The sequence below is a fragment of the Dryas octopetala genome, chromosome 5, assembly GCF_963921425.1.
Source record: "Dryas octopetala chromosome 5, drDryOcto1.1, whole genome shotgun sequence".
NCBI classification, from domain to species: Eukaryota; Viridiplantae; Streptophyta; class Magnoliopsida; order Rosales; family Rosaceae; genus Dryas; species Dryas octopetala.
Window position 1 is genome coordinate 15,626,532 of NC_141370.1, and position 23,651 is coordinate 15,650,182.

At 36.5% G+C, this 23,651-nt stretch overlaps 3 protein-coding genes across 9 annotated transcripts; 2 read left to right on the forward strand and 1 right to left on the reverse strand.

Moving 5' to 3' along the window:
* The first annotated feature begins 1,637 nt into the window (after positions 1-1,637).
* LOC147284822 (alpha-mannosidase-like) lies at positions 1,638-10,584 on the forward strand. Its single transcript, XM_086243730.1, has 29 exons — positions 1,638-1,964; positions 2,058-2,141; positions 2,243-2,331; positions 2,423-2,597; positions 2,756-2,875; positions 2,969-3,055; positions 3,151-3,222; positions 3,398-3,511; positions 3,659-3,759; positions 3,855-3,948; positions 4,325-4,492; positions 4,615-4,704; positions 4,878-4,943; positions 5,031-5,087; positions 5,809-6,028; positions 6,255-6,391; positions 6,696-6,761; positions 6,859-6,921; positions 7,303-7,374; positions 7,700-7,747; positions 7,918-8,037; positions 8,442-8,507; positions 8,661-8,773; positions 8,873-8,957; positions 9,112-9,222; positions 9,309-9,404; positions 9,491-9,538; positions 9,659-9,727; positions 10,286-10,584. Exons 1-29 carry the CDS (start codon positions 1,734-1,736, stop codon positions 10,472-10,474), a joined length of 3,051 nt encoding a protein of 1,016 aa, XP_086099856.1. The 5' UTR covers positions 1,638-1,733; the 3' UTR covers positions 10,475-10,584.
* Positions 10,585-10,963: 379 nt separating this feature from the next.
* Positions 10,964-18,651, reverse strand: LOC147284823 (Glycosyl hydrolase family 38 protein). 4 transcript variants are annotated; one of them, XM_086243727.1, is made up of 29 exons: positions 18,427-18,651; positions 18,251-18,334; positions 18,053-18,141; positions 17,793-17,967; positions 17,412-17,531; positions 17,239-17,322; positions 17,065-17,136; positions 16,801-16,914; positions 16,476-16,576; positions 16,283-16,376; positions 15,763-15,930; positions 15,553-15,639; positions 15,345-15,410; positions 15,206-15,262; positions 14,867-15,086; positions 14,497-14,633; positions 14,257-14,335; positions 14,109-14,170; positions 13,778-13,849; positions 13,433-13,480; positions 13,188-13,307; positions 12,946-13,011; positions 12,459-12,571; positions 12,268-12,352; positions 12,028-12,138; positions 11,859-11,954; positions 11,694-11,741; positions 11,404-11,472; positions 10,964-11,152 (listed from the first exon to the last, which is right to left on the reverse strand). In XM_086243727.1, the coding sequence occupies exons 1-29, from the start codon at positions 18,649-18,651 to the stop codon at positions 10,964-10,966; spliced, it is 3,051 nt and encodes a 1,016-aa protein (XP_086099853.1). The 4 variants fall into 4 exon arrangements, with proteins under 4 accessions (XP_086099853.1, XP_086099852.1, XP_086099855.1 ...); XM_086243726.1 differs by having other exon boundaries at positions 14,861-15,086; XM_086243729.1 differs by lacking the exons at positions 18,053-18,141; positions 18,251-18,334; positions 18,427-18,651 and having other exon boundaries at positions 14,287-14,335; positions 17,793-17,966.
* A 1,484-nt stretch (positions 18,652-20,135) lies between these two features.
* Positions 20,136-23,331, forward strand: LOC147284824 (protein EARLY-RESPONSIVE TO DEHYDRATION 7, chloroplastic-like). 4 transcript variants are annotated; one of them, XR_015122274.1, is made up of 4 exons: positions 20,136-21,193; positions 21,800-21,966; positions 22,645-22,724; positions 22,950-23,018. XR_015122274.1 is itself a non-coding variant. In XM_086243178.1 (4 exons), exons 1-4 carry the CDS (start codon positions 20,286-20,288, stop codon positions 23,146-23,148), a joined length of 1,359 nt encoding a protein of 452 aa, XP_086099304.1. In that variant the 5' UTR covers positions 20,136-20,285; the 3' UTR covers positions 23,149-23,331. The 4 variants fall into 4 exon arrangements, 3 of the variants coding, with proteins under 3 accessions (XP_086099304.1, XP_086099305.1, XP_086099306.1); XM_086243178.1 differs by having other exon boundaries at positions 22,640-22,724; positions 22,950-23,331; XM_086243179.1 differs by having other exon boundaries at positions 22,640-23,090.
* Positions 23,332-23,651: the final 320 nt, after the last annotated feature.

Sequence of the window (23,651 nt, forward strand, 5' to 3'; positions counted from 1 at the left end):
ATATAACTTGTCGTTATGTCGAGATAATCAGTGATACAAACAATATTAAATTTTTAACCAGAATAAAACTATTCCATGTGAGTAGCATTTGTCATTTTAGAAGATGTTTTCCAGCATAATCAATTTTATATTGTTTACGTCGTGCGAGTATTATTATAATAATCTGCTTTGAATCGGAAAAACAAAGAAAAAAGATGCTTTACCAATTAAAATGTATTTTCCTACACTACGAGATAAGGAGGTTAATTAATGATGCATGTAAAAGGCCATTACATTTTTTTTTGTTAGTTTTAGATGCAAGTCTTATGTAACTTGTCGTTATGTCGAGATGATCAATGATACGAACAATATTAAATGTTTAACCAGAACGAAACTATTCCATGTGAGTAGCATTTGTCATTTCAGAAGATGTTTTCCCGCACAATCAATTTTATATTGTTTACGTCGTGCGAGTATTATTATAATAATCTGCTTTGAATCGGAAAAAACAAAGAAAAAAGATGCTTTACCAATTAAAATGTATTTTCCTACACTACGAGATAAAGAGGTTAATTAATGATGCATGTAAAAGGCCATTACATTTTTTTTTGTTAGTTTTAGATGGGGATGGCTCAAAGAGTCAAATGGGTGCTGCTCATAAACGTTTGTCACTTGAAGTAATTACAAAAGTAAAAATTTGGAATCTATTTCAATATTAAGAATGGAAAGAGAAATACTACTAAACTAATAACTAGTTGGTAACAAGTTTAAAATTAAAAATTAGTTATTCTATTTAGTTTTACACACAAATAAATAGTTATGGAGAGGGGATGAGAGAAAGAGGAAATTTCTTTTTATTAATTTTAAAAAACAAACAATTAAGGGTAACATAAAAGGAAACATTTACTTCTTACTCACATGAACTTCTTTCTTTTCCAAAATTTTAATCGTAAATCTATTTGCATCTACAAGTTTGCTCATCAGACCTAAAAAAAATGTTTTGTTTTCATGTTACCCTCTCCATCCCCCTTCCTATGGCCATCTTCATCTAAAATTTTTAGGTGTGATGAACAAACTTTTAGATGCAAATAGATTTACTAAAGAAGTTCTTGTGAGTAAGAAGTGCATTAAAATAATGTTAATTAATCAAAGCCATTTAGGTTGTGACTTGTGAGAGAGGGTGGAATAATGCATTAGAAATAGAATGACTTAAGTATTCGATTTCCTTTTAATATAACAAAAGAAAAGTTAATTAACTTGCATGGTATTTTACTTTACAATATGGAAGGGATATGAAATTGAAGTTCCCCTTCCTCATATAAAAAGATATAATCCGGTGCGCTTTGCTTACAAAGTAGAAAATTATAGCCGTCAATTTCAACGAAAAGACAACACAAATCCACATCCAACCGCCAATAAGTCGCGCTGAAATCAGATAGGACCGTTAGTCGTTTACAATCCCACCAACTTCCTTTGAATTAAAAATTTGATATTCTCCAAAACCCAAAGACACAGACTTTGACAAGCTTCTCTTGCAAATGGAGGTCCATAGACCAACTCGTACGGACGCTCTTCTCTCTATAAAATTAGGCCGGCCATTGCCAACCAATCCCAAAGGAGAAACCGAGGAGGTCTCCTTTGTCCTCGCAATCACAGCGGAGCTAACAAGTAGGTACAATCAGTCATCACCACTGCTTCTACAAAATCGGAGCTTTTCAGAGAAGCGCTTTTGATCGACTTTTAGGCTCTGAAAAATGAGAAAGCCGGTCACTTCAGCCTCGGCTTTTCAGTGTGCGCTTATTGCTGTTGCTGCTGCTGTTTGTTTGTGTACCAACGCCGTTAATGGCCGTTATGTGCAGTACAACACAGGGAGTGGTGTGGTGGAAGGCAAATTGAATGTTCATTTGGTCGCGCATTCGCACGACGACGTCGGGTGGTTGAAGACGGTTGATCAGTACTATTTTGGAGCAAACAACAGCATTCAGGTCATATATAATCAAATTTATGAATATTTTGTTAGTGGAAGAATTAATTATTTGAATCACTAATTAATCACTGAGTTTGTTGATTTTGTGTAGGGTGCTTGTGTTGAGAATGTGTTGGACTCCGTTGTCGAATCGTTGCTTCGTGATCTGAATAGGAAATTTGTGTTTGCTGAGATGGTAGGCCACTGAGATTTTTACATTATGTTGGAGTTTTTCACTTTTTTTTTTTTTTTTTTTTCCCCCATCTGTTTTCTGATTAAATCTAGTATGAATTTTAGGCATTTTTCCAAAGATGGTGGTTAACACAAAGTGTGGGAACACAGAAAATCGTGCGAAAACTAGTAGATGCTGGGCAGTTAGAGTTTGTGTATGCTACTAGCAATCAATTTTTTTGGCTTGTATTTGTGTTTTCATCTCTAACTTATTATGAGCATTTGTATGTATATGTCTATGTGTAGAAATGGTGGTTGGTGCATGCATGATGAAGCAACGGTCCATTACATAGACATGATTGACCAAACAACTCTAGGCCACCGTGCAATAAAGGAGCAGTTCAACAAAGTACCCCGGGCGGGATGGCAAATTGATCCATTCGGGCACTCCGCCGTGCAAGGTTACTTACTTGGAGCCGAGGTACACTGTTGGTGAAATTTAATCAGTAATGCTTTATTTCTGAATTTGAAGTCATAACTAACATCATTTACATTAGTTATAATTTTAACATATTGGTTTGTATTCCATAATTCTGGTTAAATATTGACAGAGTTTGATTCTTCAAAATATTCTTGCAGCTTGGGTTTGATTCTGTACATTTTGCAAGGGTTGATTATCAGGACAGAGCAAAGCGCAAGGGAGATAAGTCTCTTGAAGTTATATGGCGTGGATCCAAAACTTTTGGTGCTTCATCTCAGGTTTGGAACTGCAACTCCTGCTGCTACCCATTTTCTTCTTAATTAATAATGTAATTTAGTGTTTACTAAACGACTGCCTTGGTCCTTTGGTAGATTTTTGCCAATGCTTTTCCATACCACTATAGTCCGCCCCCTGGTTTCAATTTTGAAGTAAACAATGATGACTTCATTCCTGTCCAGGTTCTAATTTCAACAAGAGTAACTTTTCCCATTAAACATTAGATGTTCTTGCTCAGTGTATGCATCATCTAATCTGTTAAATGATAAAACTGCAGGATAATCCTCTTATTTTCAACTACAATGTTGAAGAGCGTGTTAATGATTTCATTAATGCTTCAATTACCCAAGTAAACTCTTACTTAGCTCCTTGTTCTATTTTATTTAGTTTTTAATCTTATCTTATAGCAATGGAGTTTATCTGTTCCTAAAGGCTCCTTGTAAAGTTCTGTTCACAATTCATTTTGCTAATGGTGAAGGCTGAAGCATGCATGTGATAAAAGCTTGAATGATCTTAATGTACAGGCAAATGTGACAAGGACTAATCACATTATGTGGACAATGGGTGATGATTTCCAATACCAATATGCTGAATCTTGGTTCAAACAAATGGACAAATTAATTCACTATGTTAATAAGGTGGAGTTTAATCAGAAAGATCATACTAGTTATCAAAATTTCAGTTTTGAAGTTCCATCATTAAGCTAATTGATACTTTTTTCCTTTCATTTTGATATATAATAAAGGCCTTCATCATGACTTCTTCTTTTGGTATTAATTTTTCAGGATGGTCGAGTTAATGCCTTGTATTCTACACCATCTATCTATACTGATGCCAAAAATGCAGCAAATCAGTCATGGCCACTGAAAACTGATGATTATTTTCCGTGAGTGTTATTCTCTCCATTCCCTCTGTGTTTAAAAAACAGGATTTGTCGACTTAATCTATTGCATACATTGTTTGCCCAATGATTGCTAACAGGTATGCAGATAGGGTAGATGCTTATTGGACTGGCTATTTTACCAGTCGCCCAGGTTTGAAGCGATATGTTAGGGATCTGAGTGGATATTATTTGGTATGAAATTGAATCAATCCGCCTTAGTAATTATCCATAGTCGGGATGAAATAGATCGAAAGTCTTGTCTTCCATTTCTGTACACTTGATATGCTGGATGCCTAGGACCCAGCATCTGATTAGTGATGTCAGTTTTAAGTGCAATTTACTTCTGCCTTGAATCTATTGGTTTTTTTGTCATTTCATGCCATGGAAATAGTCTTAAGATAGTTCATTCATCTTTGGCATGTTGTCACAAAAATTTATCAACTTGAACATCTATTGAGAACATGGACTGCCAGGTTTCAGTCACTGCATATGGAGAGGATCTATTCTTCCTTTTGTCAACTAAGTGGTGTACTGGTGTTAACTGTAATTTTTTATTTGTATAAAATAGGCAGCACGAGAACTAGAATTTCTGGTTGGAATGAGAGCAAATGGATCCAATACCTTTGCCCTTGGAGATGCTTTAGGAATTGCACAGCACCACGATGCTGTCACTGGCACTGCTAAACAACATACAACAAATGACTATGCAAAGCGCCTGTCCATTGGTGCCTCTGAGGTCGCCAGCTAGTCTCTCTGTAAATTTGTTCCTTCTGAGTTTTGTATTTTCTCTGACACTGTTATTCTTCTTGCATGCTAAATTTGTCTAAGATATCTTATTAACATAAGGACGTTTTATAGGCAGAAGCTGTTGTCAGTTCTGCTTTATCGTGCTTGACTAAAAACAAGTCAGAAGACCAATGTGAAGAACCAGCATTGACTTTTGGCCAGGTGATAGTTCATTATGGTTCATAGCATTTTTGGATCAATTGGTGCCATTTTTCTGGATATACCAATAATTTTCTAAAACTTGTATTATTTAATATAAAATGGCAATAATCTAGTTGGTCCTCCTGGCTTAAAGCTACTTTTCCTTCTCAATCCCTCTTTTGATTCTTAAACAGTGCCAATTACTCAACATCAGTTTCTGCCCTCCAACAGAGGAAGATATTCCAGAAGGGAAGAGCTTGGTAATTTTTCTTGTTTTTCTAATTTACCTATGAATAATACACTCGTGAGAATTTTTTTTGTTCATTCTATTTAAATGTAAATTTCAGGTTGTTGTGGCATATAATCCTCTTGGATGGAATCGGACTGAGATTGTTAGGATACCTGTGAGTATGTGCTTTGTGTTTAGTTTATGCTATCATAGTGTAGTTTGCTCTCTCTCTCTCTCTCTCTCTCTCTCTCTCTCTCTCTCTATTTTTGTTTTTTCTTATAACCTTGTGTCCATGCATATGTTAGTTCAGCATACAATACAATATTTTAAGATGACTATCAGGTTAACTCTGCTTTATGTTGCATGCTTAGCATCAGTATACATATGCCCACAAATGGAGTCTAACTGAAGTTAGAATGTTGAGTGGATGAATGGAAGGCAAGGAAAAAACATAGGAATCAATATCTTTGTAAGAAGCTAGAATTAGTGTCCATTACAATTTTTTATTTCAAAAAAAAAGACAGGTCTGATGGTTTTTCTGTGCATGATGGAATCCTATAAGTGAGAGTAGTAAGGTTTTCTAGGACTCCAATGTGTTAGTGGAAATGAGGCTGGAGTTTGAAATGAAAATTCATCAACTTTATGCAACAGGAGCAGAAATTCCTTTCTGAACATATTCCTTGGTATCAGAACAGTTGCTTTTTAATCACTTTAAATGCTTGTCACTATTACTTCATTGAAAATTTAAAATTGCGTTTGTTGTTCTTATTTAAGAAATTTAGAGCCAATCTGGGGTTTCTAGCTTTCTAGGGAAGCAAGTTTTGGTTCTCATTTGTTAACAAGCTTCCCTGAGTGTTTTCCCTTCCTTATTATTTGAGTGTGACAATTTCAACCAGGTTAATGATGCCAGTCTTGTTGTTCAAGATTCCTCTGGAAAGTCCCTTGAGACACAATATGTAAGGGTAGATAATGTTACAAGAAATCTAAGAAACTTCTATACAAAAGCCTACTTGGGACAGTCATCAAAAAAATTCCCTATGTACTGGCTAATCTTTCAAGCCTCTGTGCCACCACTTGGTTGGAACACGTACTTCATTTCTAGAGGACCTACCAAAGGTATGTGTCCATTAATTTTCTCACTCCTTCTGGGCCTTGGAAATTCTCAAATGTTTTCTGACTATTTTTAATTTTATTTCCTATCTATCTTCTACTGTTTAGGTACACTACTTAAACAGGTTTTAGATTCTTATGAAGCTCATCTGCTAAAATAGAATGACGTTAAATTATATACAACTGAGACCTGTACATATTTATCTGTTTTTATTTGCCCAAACTTTTGAAGGGAAAAGAAGACGTGGAGTTCTCTCTGTGTGGGACAGTCCACAGAATGGCTCCATTGAAATTGGACCTGGAGATCTGAAGATGTCCTTCTCTTTCGCTTCTGGACAACTCAATCGCATGTATAATTCTAAAACAGGAGTAAGTTGTTTCACATTTCTCAAACAGTAGCCTTGCACAATCATTTTTATTCCTCAGACTGTTAGTTATTCCCTTGCATAGTGTGCTTTACTGTACATATTTTAGAAGATTGTTATTTATTTTCTGTGTAATGCAATCTTTTCTCCAAGACAAGTTTTATAACTAAAAATTCAGAGAACTCCTGTGTAACTGACATAGGTTTAGATTTACAAACTGCACAAAAGAAGGGTGGGTTTACTTCTTTATTTCATAAGAATGCGGTGGAGACTTACACCAACCTTAATTCATAATCTTATGTTACCAGGTTGATGTACCAATACAGCAGAGCTACCTCTGGTATGGTTCAAGCACAGGTGACAGCGATTCCCAGGTGTCCAACCTCTGTGCTAGGATTTTGATTTATCTAATTACGTAACTGAAGTTGATGAAGGGCCTACTGAACTAACCTTCTTATATGATCTACCCAGCAAGCTTCTGGTGCATACATATTTCGGCCTAATGGCTCCCCTCCAACTGTTGTGTCAAGATTCGTAAGCCTTCTTTTGCGTGTTATCATGTGCTTGCTAAGCTTCAAAATTTAATGGATTTTCAGTATGGAAGAGAAAAAAAATTGAGAGATACTGTTTGGTGTCCACTATTGTATCCCTTTTTCCTAATCTACATTTTCTCATTTGGTGCTCACCGTGTCTCTACACACAGCTTACAAAAATTTCCAAAGTTAGATCAAAAATTTGTTTAATACGTTAATTTTGGTGTTGGCGTGCATTAGCTTTTTGGTGTTTTGGCCAATAGCGTGTTTTTGCTTTTTATACATCATTGGTCACATTTCATAACAATATCAAGCTAAAACACATGAACACCAATACATGGTTCTTCACTACCAAATTTTAAAGTATTTATTCATTCTACAGGTACGCATGAAGGTCTTTCCTGGACCAATAGTTTATGAGGTTCACCAACAGTTCAATTCATGGATCTATCAGGTCATTGGCATGTTGTCAATTTTCTATCCCTGGTTGGAACTGTTTTTATCTTCTTCTTCTTTTTTTCTTTTTTCTTTTTTTTCCTGCGATCCTTAAATTGCTTATTTAATTTGTTTATGTGAGTTTGTACATCCATTGACAAGATATATACACCATTTGAACCCAATTAAAATATAATGCAGAAGTGGAAATGAAATTGATTTTAGAATTTGTAGACATATATTGAGTGTTGCATCACCATTTTGTATAGGGTGTTAGAATCTCCGCATTGGTTATATTGTTACCAACCACATTTTGCTAAATGAAGGCTTGCATTTGTTATTAGGTTACTAGACTCTACAAAGACAAAGATCATGTCGAAGTTGAATATACTGTGAGTGGTCTACCTGCCTTTTTTTTTTTTAATGAAAGAAAGGTCTTACCTTTATTTTCAAATCAACTCTGTTCATCATGGCTGTTGAATGCTTTTACTGGATGTAAAAAAATATAGTTTTATCTTGCTAGAATCAAATCAAATAGTTCTGAAATATTTTTATTTTGAAGATTGGTCCAATTCCCACAGAGGATGGTGTTGGAAAAGAGGTCATCACGCGAATGACAGCAAACATGGAAACAAACAAAGTGTTTTACACCGACTCCAATGGAAGGGATTTCATTAAGCGGGTAACTTCATATATATGAGTTTCTCATACGACACTAATATTCTACAGATGGATGAAGTTTTTTGGTTCCCATTGTTCCAAAAACTTACCGACCAATATTTTATAATTTAATGCTCCCCCTCACATCTGGACCTTTCTCCACCATTAGAGAGCGAAACATGTGGAATTCAACTTATATTGGGAGGTTGCAATTGTAGGAATTTAAATTCAAGCTCTACTTCTTTTATACCATGATAAACTTTGTTGCTTTACAATTCCAAAGTTAGAACTGTTAAAAATTTTATATTCTAACATTCATATAGAAATATGAAAATTATAAGTATAGAATTATAGATATGAAATCTCACTTTGGTCCGAAGTTGGGTGCCAACGCTGTTAACATTAACTTGGATCATGGTTTTGCAGGTACGAGATCATAGATCAGACTGGAACCTTTCAGTTAATCAACCTGTAGCTGGAAACTATTATCCGGTAATTTTCTTCACACTAATTCGCATGACATTTAGTGTGTGTGTGTGTGTGTGTACACAAACACACATATATTGACTGAGAATGTTCCAACCTATTCTCATGGTAAAAATGGTGTGGTCAGTTTATTAATGGTTTTGTCATCTTCCTTTTCAGCTGAATCTTGGAATCTTTACTTTGGATAAGAAATCTGAGTTCTCAGTCTTGGTTGATCGTGCCACTGGCGGATCCAGCATTGAAGATGGACAAGTAGAGCTGATGCTTCATAGGTTTGATTTGGACAGACTGATTTTCAGCATTCAGGTCAAGTAATTACTTTATTGTGGATGTGGACATGTTAATCTAATTCTTCCTGTTTGAAACACAAGGCGTATGCTTGCTGATGATTCAAGAGGAGTGGGTGAACCCCTTGATGAAATAGTGTGCGTCAAAGATACATGCGAAGGACTAACGGTAATATATTACATAACAGTAGTTCCTATTCTTTTTCTATGCATCATAAGCATTGGACAGAAGCATTTTAAAATTTAAAGGCCTCATATTAATTTTAGTGCTTATTTATTATATTTCTGTATTGTATGTTTTTTTGTTATCTTATTTTTTGCAGGTTCGAGGAAAGTATTATATGAGCGTAAACAAGCTAGGAGCTGGTGCCCTCTGGCGTCGGACAACTGGTCAAGAAGTTTACTCACCGCTTCTTTTATCGTTCACCCATGAGGTATGACTTTCAATATAACTATGGATTCTGTAAAGCATCATAGCTCTTGATATTATGATATATGAATCATATAATTGATTGTTCAGAAATTGGAGGATTGGACTGCATCTCATTTGACAAGAGCATCTACCATGGATCCAAATTACAGCTTGCCTCGCAATGTTGCTTTGATTACTCTTCAGGTGAATTTAAATCAGTGTAGAATGAAATGAGTGCTTGTTATTTTTTTTCTCTCTCTCTCTCCCTCTCACACAACCTAGTTTTGCAGGAGTTGGATGACGGAAGTGTACTCCTCCGTCTAGCCCATCTATATGAGGTAAACAAAAAGAAAATTATTTTGGTCTTCTTTGTTTCCTTTTGAAATGAGCCAAGCAATAATGCCTCACGAACTCAATGTAGTTTGGACTCATTTTTTTAATGCAGTTGGTTTGGTTAGGCTGCTGAAGATCCTCAATATTCAACATTGGCCAAAGTCGAACTGAAGAAGATGTTTACAGGAAAAACGGTATGTACACCATCTTTTTAGCCTGTGGTACATTTTTCCCAACCTATGTTCTAGGGTACAAAGTATATGAAGTAGACTTAGGATCCTGATAGATACCTGAGTTGTCCACATTCACATACAATGTCTTGTGTGCAAATCTCTCAACTGCATTCTATCCTAGGTAATCTTATGTAGACCATATAGGATGTCAAAATCTATATGGGTCCTAGTAGTTCTTCTCTCAACTTTTTTGGAAGAGGTCCCAAGTTCGAAAATTTAGGGAAAAAAAAAACCGTAGAATTTTCTAAAATTTAGGGAGACTACAGCTTCAGGGTCTACAGTAATTTTGTGAAGAATTACATAGATTCTGGCTGAAGTTATATCCTTCATAGCTAGTGTTGCTCTTCTTTTATTTGAAAAACTTGTATTAGTTAGAGATCTCTTTGAGTCAAATTAACATGGATTTGCAATGAGGAATCGACCTGTTTGCAATAGCAATCTAGTGGATGATGAGGATGATAAGATTAACTGGTCCTGTTGGTGATTGGTAATGTGCCTTGTTGGTGTTTGAACTTTCAGATAAAGGAGTTGAAGGAAGTGAGCTTGTCAGCAAACCAAGAGAAGTCAGAGATGAAGAGGATGACATGGAGAGTTGAGGGTCTCGGTGAAGAAGAACCTACGCCAGTTAGAGGGGGCCCTGTTAATAACTCAACTCTTGTTGTTGAGCTTGTACCCATGGAGATACGCACTTTCTTGTTGAAATTTTAGTTGGTGTTTTTTCATCTTTGTTATAGTTTGACAAAATAAAGCAATAACACTTTTTACTAAATTAAGCTTATTTTATCTCATTGGATTCTATTTGTGACTCTGGTGAATCATCAGTATGCATCAAAAGCATAGGTATTGCATAAAAATTATAAAATGTCTGAATTTAAGTAACATATAATTCAATTATCATTGGATTGTGGTAGAGGAAATTCTACATCTTCTCATCTATTTTCTTTGTAAATCTATATTTTTATTTTAAACATTATTTGGCCTGATTGCGTGAAATGAAAAAAGGACAAAATATATATATCTACGAAATTTGAGAGGCAGAACAAAAAATTGTTATGAAAAAGAAAACAATAGTTACTTCACCATGTTTCTTGCCATAGGTGATAAAATTGAGAAAAATTTTGTTGTCTCTAGTATTATTGTTCACTAAAGTACTAATGCTCTCTTTTGTCGAATTATACCGAGAAGAAAAATCTCTATCTAAAATTTCAACAAGAAAGTGCGTATCTCCATGGGTCCAAGCTTGACAACAAGAGTTGAATTATTTACAGGACCCCCTCTAATTGGGATAGCTTCTTCTCTGCCGTTCCCTTCAACTTTCCATTTCATCCTCTTCATCTCTGACTTCTCTTGGTTTGCTGACAAGCTCACTTCCTTCACCTCCTTTATCTGAAAGTACTCAAACACCAACAATCACTATAGTAATCGCGAACAGGACTAGTTAAATCCTATCATCCTCATCTCCACCAAGAGCAACCAGATTTGCCAGAAGGCAAATCGTCTAATAAATACAAGTTCTTTGAATAAAAGAAGAGTAGCATGCATGAGCTATTAAGGACAAAAGTGCAGCCAGAATCAATGTAATTATCTATTGGGACACTAGTTTCTATTGTGATAGATTAAAAAGATGCTATACATACCGTTTTTCCTGTAAACATCTTCTTCAGTTCAACTTTGGCCAACCTTGAATACTCAGGAACTTCAGCCTCCTAACCACAGCAACAACATGGAAGAAGTGAATGCAAATTATATTGAAACCAAAAACATAACTGAATAAGGACCGGAGGACTATGTCAGTGGTGAAAGATGTGAGAAAAACATGGTGGCATGGAGAATGGGATTCATCTAACTGTTGAGTTTGTGACACATTAATACTTGGCTCATTTCAAAAGGAACATGTATAGGGGCATAATAAAAATCATTCTTTTACCTCGTATAGATGTGCTAGACGAAGCAGTACGCTTCCATCATCCAACTCCTGTAAAACAAGGGTGAGAGAGAGAGAGAGAGAGAGAGAGAGAGAGAGAGAGAGAGAGAGAGAGAGAGAGAGAGAGTAACAAGCACTCAATTCATTCAATGGTGAATCTCAAGTCACCTGAAGAGTAATCAAAGCAACATTGAGAGGCAAGCTATAATTTGGATCCATGATAGATGCTTTTGTCAAATGAGATGCAGTCCAATCCTCCAATTTCTGAACAATCAAATATGTTATAAGATCAAGAGTTATGATGCTTCACACAATCTGTAATATAGTCAAGTCATACTTCATGCGTGAAAGCCAAAAGAAGTGGTGAGTAAACTTCTTGGCCGGTTGTCCGGCGCCAGCGAGCACCAGCCCCTAGTTGGTTGATGCTTATATAATAATTTCCTCGAACCTGAAAAAAAAAAAAAAAATATGAACCAAAATAATGAGAAAACATAAAATGTATCCAGTGCTTTATGATGCATAGTTTAAGAAAACTAGAATTATGAAATAGAAACTACTGTTGTTTGTAATGTCATACCGTTAGTCCTTGACATGTATTTTTTATGCACACAGTTTCATCAAGGGCTTCCTCCACTCCTTTATAATCATCATAGAGCAGACGCCTTGTGTTCAAACAGGGAAAATCAGATTAATTAGCATGTCCACATACACAATAAAGCAAGTACTAGCTTGACCGGAATGCTGAAAATCAGTACGTCGAAATCAAACCTATGAAGCATCAACTCTACTTCTCCATCCTCGATGCTGGCTCCTCCAGTGGCACGATCAACCAAGACTGAGAACTCAGATTTCTTATCTCTAGTAAAAATTCCAAGATTTAGCTGAAAAAGAAGATAATTAGCATTAACAAAACCACTGCTCAAACCATTTCTACAATCACAATAGGTTGAAACATTCTCAATTTATCTTCAAAGTTATAAGGAGCAATTTGAAGGAGTTGTAACTGTTTCAAATGATTCTATTCTGTTTGTCTCTAAACAAATGCATTATTGACCATCTTCAAGCCAAAATTATGATTTGGCTTGATATTCTCTATATGAACTACTCAAGAGGAAAATTCTATTCACAGCCACAGGCAGATAAAATAGGCGTTCGAATACATCCGAATGAAGATATAGAGTTCCAAGTTAAGCAGTAGTCTTAAATAAACATTCAATTCTTAGATAAATAACAACTATTTTTCTTGTGAACTTACTGGATAATAGTTTCCTGCTACAGGTTGATTAACCAAAAGGGACCAGTCTGATCTATAATCTCGAACCTGCAAAACCATGATTCAAGTCAGGATTTATATAACCTTTCAGAATTTAGAATCCATGAGACGAAGCAATATCTTTAGCTCTCAAGGGTGTAGTGTGTTAGAAAACCCCCAACAGCTTAAGCTATTAGGAAATGGGTCAACAAGGTATATCAAGCTAACTCATATATGGTACTTACCCGTTTTATGAAATCCCTTCCATTGGAATCAGTGTAAAACACCTTGTCTGTGGTCATATTTGTTGTCATTCGAGTGATGACCTCTTTTCCAAAACCATCTTCTGTGGGAATTGGACCAATCTTCAGAATAAGAAGGCATCAGAGCTATAAATAAAGTATCCACCAGCCATAATGAACAGATTTGAAATGAAAATAATGGTGAGATGCTTCTTTCATCAAAATAAAATGGCAGGTATATTACTCACAGTGAATTCAACCTCAGCATGCTCTTTGTCTCTGTAAACCCTAGTGACCTAATATACAAATGCAAGCCTTCATTTAGCAAAATGTGGTTGATAAACAACATAAACCAATGTGGAAATTTTAAGACCCTATACACAATGCTGATGCAACACTCTCTATAGGCCCACAAAGTATAAAGTCAACTTCATCTCCACTTCTGCATTATATTTCATTTGGGTCCAAATGATGTATTATATAGCTTGCTAATGAATGTAGAAACTCACATAAACAATTAAATAAGCAATTTACAGTTCTAAGATACAAAACAGTTCTGAATAGGGATAGAAAATTGACAATATGCCAGTGACCTGATAAATCCATGAATTGAACTGTTGGTGAACCTCATCAACTAGTGGTCCACGAACGACCTTCAAGGGTACCTGTAGAATGAACAAAATACCTTAAACGACCAAATTATAAAAAAAACTATTGGCCAAAATATATAAAAGCTAACACATGTTTACACCAAAAATAACGTATAAACACCATATGAGTATTATGAGAAAAAGCATAAAGCAAAAAGGTACACAAGTAGTGAACCCCAAATATTATCTCCATTACTTTCTTCTATATTGAAATCCCATCCAATGAAAATTATGAAGCTTAGCAAACACATGATAATATCAGAAGAAGGCTTACTGATTTTGATACAACATTTGGAAGGGGGTCAGTAGGCCGGAATACGTATGCACCAGAACCTGCTCGATAGATCATACAACTTTATGTTACTACAATAGGTACTCCTTTGACTTGAATTATGTAATTAAGTAATTCACAACCCTAGCACAGAGATTGGACACCTGGGAATAGAAATCACCTGAGCTTGAATTATACCAGTGGTAGCTCTGCTGAATTGGTACATCAACCTGGATACAGATGATGATTATTTAAAGATTATGTAAACCTCCACCACATTGTTACAAAACGAAGAAATAAACCCACCCTTTTCCAAAGCATGTACAGAAAAGCACACTGTGAAAGTGATGATTGTGCAAGGTAATGTTTGAGAAATGTTAAAACAACTTACTCCTGTTTTAGAGTTATACATCCGTTTGAGTTGTCCTGAAGCAAAAGAAAAGGACATCTTCAGATCTCCAGGGCCAATTTCAATGGTCTCATTCTGTGGGCTGCCCATCACAGAGAGAAATCCATTTCTGTTTTTCCCTGAAAAAGTTTTTGTACATATAAAAGCAGATGAATAAGTACATATCTCAGTTGTGCATAATTTAGGCTATTCTATTTTAGCAGATGATCGAACTTCATAAGAATCTAAAATCTGTTAAAGTAGTGTACCTAGACAGTAGAAGGTAGATAGGAAATTAAATTAAAACTAAGCCAAATAACATATGAGAATTATCAAGGCGGAGAAAGAAAAAGAATGGACATCTATGATCTACCTTTGGTAGTTCCTTTAGAAACGAAGTACGTGTTCCAACCAAGTGGTGGCACAGAGACTTGAAAGATTAGCCAGTATTTAGGAACTTGTTTTGATGACAGTCCCAAGTAGGCTTTTGTATAGAAATTTCTTAGATTTCTTGTGACATTATCCAAACTCACATATTGTGCCTGAAGATAATTTCCAAAGGCATCTTGAACAACAAGAGTGGCATCATTAACCTGGTTGAAATTGTCATTCTCAAATCACATTGAAGGCGAACACTCAATTTATTTCAAATATGCAGGAACTGTAGGACAAGTTTGTTATCAAATAATTTAAACACAAAGCATATACTCACAGGTATCCTGACAATCTCAGTCCGATTCCATCCAAGAGGATTATATGGCACTACAACCTGAAATGTACCATTAAAGAGAATAAAAGAAAGAAATCTCACCAAAGAATGATCCACAAGATACCAAAAAACAAGAAATTACCAAACTCTTCCCTTCTGGAATATCTTCTTCGGTTGGAGGGCAGAAACTGATATTGAGTAACTGACACTGTTAAAGGGGGCGGATAGCAGCATAGGGTCAGGAAGAGCTAGATTATTGCCAATGCAAGTTCTAGGAGATTAGCATAGCCAGAAAAGTGGCGCCAATTCATTCAAAGTTTAAAGTGCTTAAAACCACATAGAAACATCACCTGGCTAAAAGTCAGTGCTTGGTTCTTACATTGCTCTCCTGATTTACTTGTTAGGCATGATAGAGAAGCACTGACAACAGCTTCTGCCTGTACAATGTCATTATGTTATATAACATGTATATGACAATTTTAGCCTTTAAGGAGAACTACAGTGTCAGTGACAAATAGAAAACTCAGAAGGACAAATTTACAGAGATACTAGTTGGAGACCTCAGAGGCACCAATAGACAGGCGCTTTGCATAGTCATTTGTTGTATGTTGTTTAGCAGTGCCAGTGACAGCATCATGGTGCTGTGCGATTCCTAGAGCATCTCCGAGGCCAAAGGTATTGGGACCATTTGATCTCTTTCCAACCAGAAATTCTAGTTGTCGTGCTGCCTATTTTACATAAATAGAAAATTTTAAGTTAACACCAGTACACCACTCAGTTGATAATAGGAAGAATCTATCAATATGGCACGTATTCTGATATTCAGTGATTGTAACCTCGCAAATTATGTTCTCAATAGATTTTCAAGGTGACAGATTTTTGTGACATGGAAAAGATGAATAAAAGACCTATATATTCAATGCAAAAGAACATTGCAGTGAAACTGAACACATGCATCAGATGCTGGATTTTAGTCTTCCAGCATACCAAGTATACAGAAAAAGAAGGACAAGCTAGACTCTCACTTTATTTGATCCGGACTACAGATAATTACTATGCCAGATTGATTTGATGTCATACCAAATAATATCCACTCAACATCCGGACATAGTGCTTCAGACCAGGGCGACTAGTAAAAAAGCCAGTCCAATAAGCTTCTTTCCCATCCGCATAACTGTTAGCAACCATTGGCAAGCAATGTATGCAATAGATTAAGTCAATAAAACCTGTTTTGTCAACAAATTAACGAGGGAAAGAAGAGAATAATACTCACGGAAAATAATCGTCAGTTTTCAGTGGCCACGACTCATTTACTGCATTTTTAGCATCAGTATAGATAGATGGTGTAGAATACAAGGCATTTACTCGACCGTCCTAAAAACATAACACACTTGATAATGCATAAGATTATGAGGCTCCAAAGCTAGTTAAAAACCAATAACAGCTCCTTAAATTAATAAGAGTGATCATCATTTCCTTTTAAAAAAAAGGGAATTCTTATAAACTAAAATGAAAGGGAGAAAATAACAATAAGCTCAATAATGGAACTTCAAAATTGAAACCCTCATAATAGTTTGATGTTTCTGATTACACTCCACCTTACTAACATAGTGAATTAATTTGTCCATTTGTTTGAACCAAGATTCAGCATATTGGTACTGGAAATCATCACCCATTGTCCACATAATGTGATTTGACCTTGTCACATTTGCCTGCAGATAAAGATCATTCGAGCATTCAGCCTTCAACTTTAGCTAAATGAATTTTTAAACAGCAAATTACAAGGAGCCTTTTGGAACACAAACTCCATAGCTAGAAGATAAGATTAAAAAGAAATAAAGTTCAAGGAATGAAGAGTTTACTTGGGTAATTGCAGCATTAATAAAATCATTAACACGCTGTTCAACATTGTAGTCAGAAAGTAGAGGATTGTCCTGCAGTTTTTTCATACAACCAATTAGATTATACGTACACTCAGCAAGAACATCTAACGTGTAATGGGAACTGGGAAAAGTTACTCTTGTTGTAATTAGAACCTGGACAAGGACTGAGTCATCATGTACTTCAAAATGGAAACCATGGGGGGGACTATAGTGAACAGGAAAGGCATTGGCGAAAATCTACAGAGAACATTTGGATGGTAAGCATTAAAATATATTGTTGAATAAAGAAGAAAAAGGGTAACATAGCAGGAGTTGTAGTTCCAAACCTGAGATGAGGAACCAAAAGTTCTGGATCCACGCCATATAACTTCAAGAGACTTATCTTCCTTTCGCTTTTCTCTGTCCTGATAATCAATCCTTGCAAAATGTACAGAATCAAAACCAAGCTGCAAGAATATTGTAGGAATCAAACTGTGTCAGTATACAAACCAACATGTTAAAAGTATAAGCAATGCAAATATGTCGGTTTGAGCCTTATGACTTCGAAATCAGAAGTAAAGTTAAGATTCTGGTAGAGGAACAAGTATGTAAACTGCACTTGCACATTAGAATTAGTACTCTAATTAGTTTACAAAAACATGCATGAAAACATAATCAATGTAGTAAGATGATGAAGCATTGCTGGTTAAATTTAACAAATTGTGTACCTCAGATCCTAGTAAGTAAGCTTGCACGGCTGAGTGTCCGAATGGATCAATTTGCCACCCTGCACGAGGTGCCTTGTTGAACTGCTCCTTTATTGCGCGGTGACCAAGAGTTGTTTGGTCAATCATGTCTATGTAATGGCATGTTGCTTCATCATGCATGCACCAACCACCATTTCTACGTATAGACATATACATACAAATGCTTATAATTGATCAAAAGATGTAAACACAAATATACAAGTTCATTGCTAGTGGCATACACAAACTCTAACTGCCCAGCATCTACTAGTTTTCGCACGCTTTCTTGCGTTTCCACACTTTGTGTTAACCACCATCTTTGGAAAAAGGCCTAAGATTTATACTAAATTCAATTAGAAAACAGAGGAAGTGAAAAGTGAAAACAGAGTCCAATACTTACATATTGTAAAAACTTTTTACAATATAGCTTAGTGTCCTACCATCTCAGCAAACACAAATTTCCTATTCGGATCACGAAGCAACGATTCGACAACAGAGTCCAACACATTCTCAACACAGGCACTCTGCGCAACAAATTAACAGATTTCATTGATTAATTAGTAATTCAAGTAATTACTCCATCAATAACATGTTCATAAATTTGATTATATATGACCTGAATGCTGTTGTTTGATCCAACATAGTACTGATCAATCGTCTTCAACCATCCGACATCATCGTGTGAATGTGCAACCAAATGAACATTCAATTTGCCTGCCACTACACCACTCCCTGTGTTGTACTTCACATAACCGCCATTAACGGCCTCCTTACAGAAACAAACAACAACAACAACAAGCACACACTGAAAAGCTGAGGCTAAAGTGGTCAGCTTTCCCATTCTCAAACCCTCAAATCACTGTGACTGTGATTTCTTGGTGGACGAAGACAAATGAGATCGACCTTGGCTTGAGTTCTCCTTTTATAGCCGGAGGGAGTGAGAAGGGAGCGTGGTCCGTAGAAGTTACTGCAGAGAGCTCCATTTGCAGATTTGCTAAAATCTCAGAAGAGGTGTGAAAATTTAATGGCGGGATCTGTATTGTATGCTGTTTTTGGTAAACACAATTTGTTATTAAACAAAAGGTGTTTTATATGGAAATCTTCTCCTGCCAAATGGTTTAGAATGATACCTTTCTGATTCTCTGAATTGTCATTTTAATTGTCTAACAAGTTTTGCTTTTATACAACTTTTTTATGCATGTTCATAGAATCATATTCATCTTCTAAATACACTTGTTACTTGTAAGTTGGATGTGAATTTGTAAATAGAACTATGTATTCATAATTATTTTATATAATGTATATAACATTTTGTGGGATCCTATATAAAAATCTTTTATGCCAATGCTATACAAGAAGTTTTTCACGTGTAAAAGATTCTCATATAGGATCCAGATTTTCGTATAGAATCTATCTAGACAAGCTTCCTGGATATGATTGGTGTAAAGAATTTCCGTATAGAATTGAATCCAAACCAAATTGGGATGACGTGAGTCTGGATATGAGAATCGCCCTCCAACCCAAAATCAATTAGCAAGATATATAATGTATAGAGTAAAACTTCCATGTAAAAGATGTACACACATCATGTGTGTCTACTTTTCTCATTATTTGAGAATTGAGATGAAATATTTAACCAACTAATTATTGATAATGGTATCTATCTTTCTACTGTCGAAAGAGATCTCAAGTTCAAATTATCACTCCCCCTAAAGTTTGCTTGTACTAAGTAGATTCTAGTTTTTTTATGTTGTCTATACAAGTAATATTGTAGACTTGTAGTGCAACTGTGCAACAATGAAAGACAACATTTTTAATATAAAAAAAGGGTTAGTTTGCATTGCTATTTTTCTTTGACGTGGTTAGATTGAGAACAGTAAGTCACTACTGCATCAATTGGTATCAGAGCTCAACTTAATTTGTAGTAGTCCATCACGAATTAAAAATTCATCAGAAATGAATGTGAATGACAAAAATTACAGCTCATGTTAAAGAAGCTAAAGAAAGAATTTCGAAGGAAGAACAACATGCAAATGCAAAGCAATTATTCAAACAAGCCAAAACTGAGAGTTGATGAGTAATGTGTACAAGCTGGTCGTTGACGTTGAGAAGCGCCAAAAAAATTTTGCCTTGGACGTCTGCCCATATGTTGAATCCGAGTAGAAAACAGGTGGAAAATTTCCACTCTCGTCAACTGTCGTTGTAGAGGACAAAAAACCAAAAAGTCGTTAACCGGTAAAAGCGCGGGAAGGTCCCGAGACAGTTAAGGCTAATTTATAGCTCCGTCTACCGCATATCCGACGTGGAAGTACCGTACTTGCCACGTGTCATTTCACTCCGATCACCATGTCCAAGAAAAAGAAGCCCGAACGCCAAGGTCCCATCATCTCCTTCGTTTTCCCTTGATTTCTAAGCAAACCCTAATCGCCTTTATTCTCTCTCTGATTTCGATTTCACAGCAAAACGAAAGCAATAATGGCTACTAAGCCCCTGTACCCGGAGGTGATCCAATCAAACCCAGAAGCCCCCTCGAACCCTAACCCTTCTTCTTCTTCTTCTTCATCGTCCCAAAACCTCTACCCCTCCCTCGACATGAAGGACCTCGTCGAGAACCTCTTCCCGGAGAGCCCCACCTGCCGAGAACCCCCCTCGGCTCCGCCGGTGGCCACCGAAGAGGTCCTCATCGAAATCCCCGGCGCCATCGTCAACCTCATCGACAAGCACTACAGCGTCGAGCTCGCCTCCGGCGATTTCACCATCCTTCGCATTCTCCAAGGCACCGACATCGTCGCCGTCCTCGCTCAAGTCGGGGATGAGATCCAGTGGCCGCTGGCCAAGGACGAAGCCGCCGTGAAGCTCGACGACTCGCATTACTTCTTCTCGCTCTATGCCCCGGACCAGGGGTCCGGGTCGGATTCGAGCAAGGACCCGAAGGCGGACGCTTCGGATAATTTTTTGAATTACGGGTTGACGATTGCGTCGAAAGGGCAAGAGGAATTGGTGAAGCAATTGGATTTGATTTTGAAGGATTACTGTAGCTTTTCGGTGCAGAAGGTTTCGGACATGGCGAAGAAGAAGGGGGAGGCGTTGGACGATTCGCTGGCATTGGAGACCTCGCCGGAGGACTTCAATTCGGGGAAGAAGAAGGAGATGGAGGAGCGTAGCGCAGCGTATTGGACCACATTGGCCCCCAATGTGGAGGACTATAATGGGATTGCTGCCAAGTTGATTGCAGCCGGGTCGGGGCAGCTGATTAAGGGAATATTGTGGTGCGGCGAAGTGACGGTGGAGAGGTTGAAATGGGGGAATGAGGTTATGAAGAAGAAGATGGACCCGTGTTCGAATAAGGAAGTCAGTCCCAAAACCATGAAGAGGATTAAGAGGTATAACAACGAACGAGCATTGCTTTGTTGTTTAAGTTTCTGCCTTTATGTTTTGCGTTATTGTCCGTACTTGTGCTTTGGATTGTTTGTCTCACATGTTCTATGGGTTTTTGATGTATGCATTTGTCCTGTTTCTCTGTTTCTGAATTATAATGTTAAATAACTTGTTCTGGTTGTTGTTTTTTATGAGGAATACTAAGGGCACTGTGATATAGTTCATGGAAATAGAAAGGTTTGTTTTGTAAATTAAAATGCACATTTTCATTGAAACTGGAGAAATTTTGAGGCAGTTTAATTACTGGAAAACAATGAATGTGCTTACCAAAAAAAAAAAAGAAAAAAAAAGAATTTGCTTTCATACTTACCGTCATTCCCATAAATCCATTATCCCTATTTGGACCTTGGTTTGACCAAAAAAATTTAGACCTTGGGTCCTTTACATTCATATGTTATTGTAGGATGCAGGGTCAATATTAGTCGCACAGAATGTCTGGACATGCTTTTACTGTTCTATCAAATCTGTCTATGAACTTCTTGCAACAACTTTTCTCTTTTTCTTACAGTAGAATGATTTTTAGCAAAACCTAAGCTTTTTTATTTCTGCAGGGTTAAGAGAGTGAGCAAAACGACACAGAAAGTAGCAGCTGGTGTTCTTTGTGGGGTTTTAAAAGTTTCCGGGTTCTTCACAAGTTCGGTGGTAAATTCCAAAATGGGAAAGAAATTCTTTGGCCTTCTGCCTGGGGAAATTTTGCTAGCATCGCTGGATGGATTTTGTAAGTTGATCATCTGAATTCCTTGGTTTTATGCTTATTTAATAACAGATGATACTAAACCTTCCTTTTACTTTCTGTATCTTGCAGCTCCTTATCTTAATTTCATAAGTATTTCCATTCAGAATGATAGACAGATTGCCTATACATGTGTGATGTGTCATTTTAATGCTGCTTAGAGTGGAAAGTTTGGTCTCCTAATGTCATGGCAATGCTTGCCAGGGTTGGTGAGCAGGTTTATAGATTATAAGAGTGGTGAAATAATCTATTTCGTCGTATAATTCCAGAACACACTTTTCTTTTTGCCCTTAGTAAAAGGGTGGAATTCGGTTGCAGCTACAAAGATCTTTTTATCATTATGGGATGTCAGTTACTGTGCATTTTACTAACAATGTTAAGATATAACTATATTTGATTGGACTGGAATGTAGATTAATCTACAAACATGCAATCATAGATGATCTATTCACTGTCTTTACTGTTTCTGTAATCATTATATGACTGTATTTTAATCAGATGGTAGAACTTGTTTGTTGTTGTGGTAGACTAGGGTTGCAACATGTCTACTTAGATATTTTTCTTTACTGGTGATTTCCAGATCTGACCCGAATTGTCCATTAATACGTTCTGTTTTATTCTTTTAGTGTTTGAATTGTTTATATTTTCTTGTAACTAGCCAAGGTGTGTGATGCTGTCGAAGTAGCCGGAAAAAATGTCATGGAAACGACATCTACTGTAACAACCGAGCTTGTTTCTCACAGGTAAGTTTCACCAGTTGCAGAACACTAGAGTAATGCAGCAGGAAATGAAGTTAACCCCAGTTTTATACCCAATTTATGTTTGTTGCTGGAATAATAAAGGGGTGTTCTGTCCACATCTTTTACGTTGCAATAGTTAATGGCCTACTTTGTGATTTTAGAGATTCAGTAAATGGATGGTATTTATGCTTCTAATAGTGTAAAAGTTGGAGTATGTCTGTCCTGCAGGTATGGTGAAGAAGCAGGTCAGGCCACGAACGACGGGCTTGATGCAGCAGGACATGCCATAGGAACTGCATGGACTGTTTTTAAGATCCGGAAGGCACTCAACCCAAAAAGTGTTTTCAAATCCACCACCTTAGCCAAGGCTGCTGCTAAGCAAGCAGCTGATGAGGTAAGGGCTAAAAATACCAAGAATTCCAAATAATTGGTTCTGAAAATTCTTCCTTTGAAAGACATAGCCACTCCAGATTTTCATCCCCCATATTTTTTCCCATCAAGGCCTTTTTTGGTGTTGTACTATAGATGAGCTGTGGATATATGTCATCTTTGTAACTATTTTCTTGTATGTATTAATGGTATTCATATTTGTTGCCTTGGTACAAAAACTCAACCTTTGGTTAACTTGAAAACTTGAATTTGCTATTCTCATTTCTCACCTCTGTAATGGTTCCCTTCCCCATAGTAGATATGGAAAATTAATGAAAATATATACACTCTAATTAAACAAGGAATCATGCCTTGATGAAATGAATTTTCATAGGTAAAAGGAAAAAAAAAATTAAGCATCATTTTCTTTATTGAATTTCCTCTCTTTTCACCAGTGCTCGTTGGTAGTATTATGTGTTTGGTAGAATATGTTACGCCATTTTTTGTCATTGCATGATCTGTATCATTTTAAAATGGTAGAGCATTTAACCCCACACTGAA

Coding starts and splice junctions, on each gene's coding strand:
- LOC147284822 (XM_086243730.1), top strand. CDS start 1,734: ATGAGAAAGCCGGTCACTTCAGCCTCGGCTTTTCAGTGTGCGCTTATT. Junction 4,705..4,877: donor CAGCATTGACTTTTGGCCAG/GTGATAGTTCAT, acceptor ATTCTTAAACAG/TGCCAATTACTCAACATCAG. Junction 7,748..7,917: donor ATGTCGAAGTTGAATATACT/GTGAGTGGTCTA, acceptor TTTATTTTGAAG/ATTGGTCCAATTCCCACAGA.
- LOC147284824 (XM_086243178.1), top strand. CDS start 20,286: ATGGCTACTAAGCCCCTGTACCCGGAGGTGATCCAATCAAACCCAGAA. Junction 21,194..21,799: donor ACCATGAAGAGGATTAAGAG/GTATAACAACGA, acceptor TTATTTCTGCAG/GGTTAAGAGAGTGAGCAAAA. Junction 21,967..22,639: donor AGCATCGCTGGATGGATTTT/GTAAGTTGATCA, acceptor TCTTGTAACTAG/CCAAGGTGTGTGATGCTGTC.
- LOC147284823 (XM_086243726.1), bottom strand. CDS start 18,651: ATGGGAAAGCTGACCACTTTAGCCTCAGCTTTTCAGTGTGTGCTTGTT. Junction 15,640..15,762: donor TGTCTATTGGTGCCTCTGAG/GTCTCCAACTAG, acceptor GACATTGTACAG/GCAGAAGCTGTTGTCAGTGC. Junction 13,308..13,432: donor ATGCTGAGGTTGAATTCACT/GTGAGTAATATA, acceptor CTTATTCTGAAG/ATTGGTCCAATTCCCACAGA.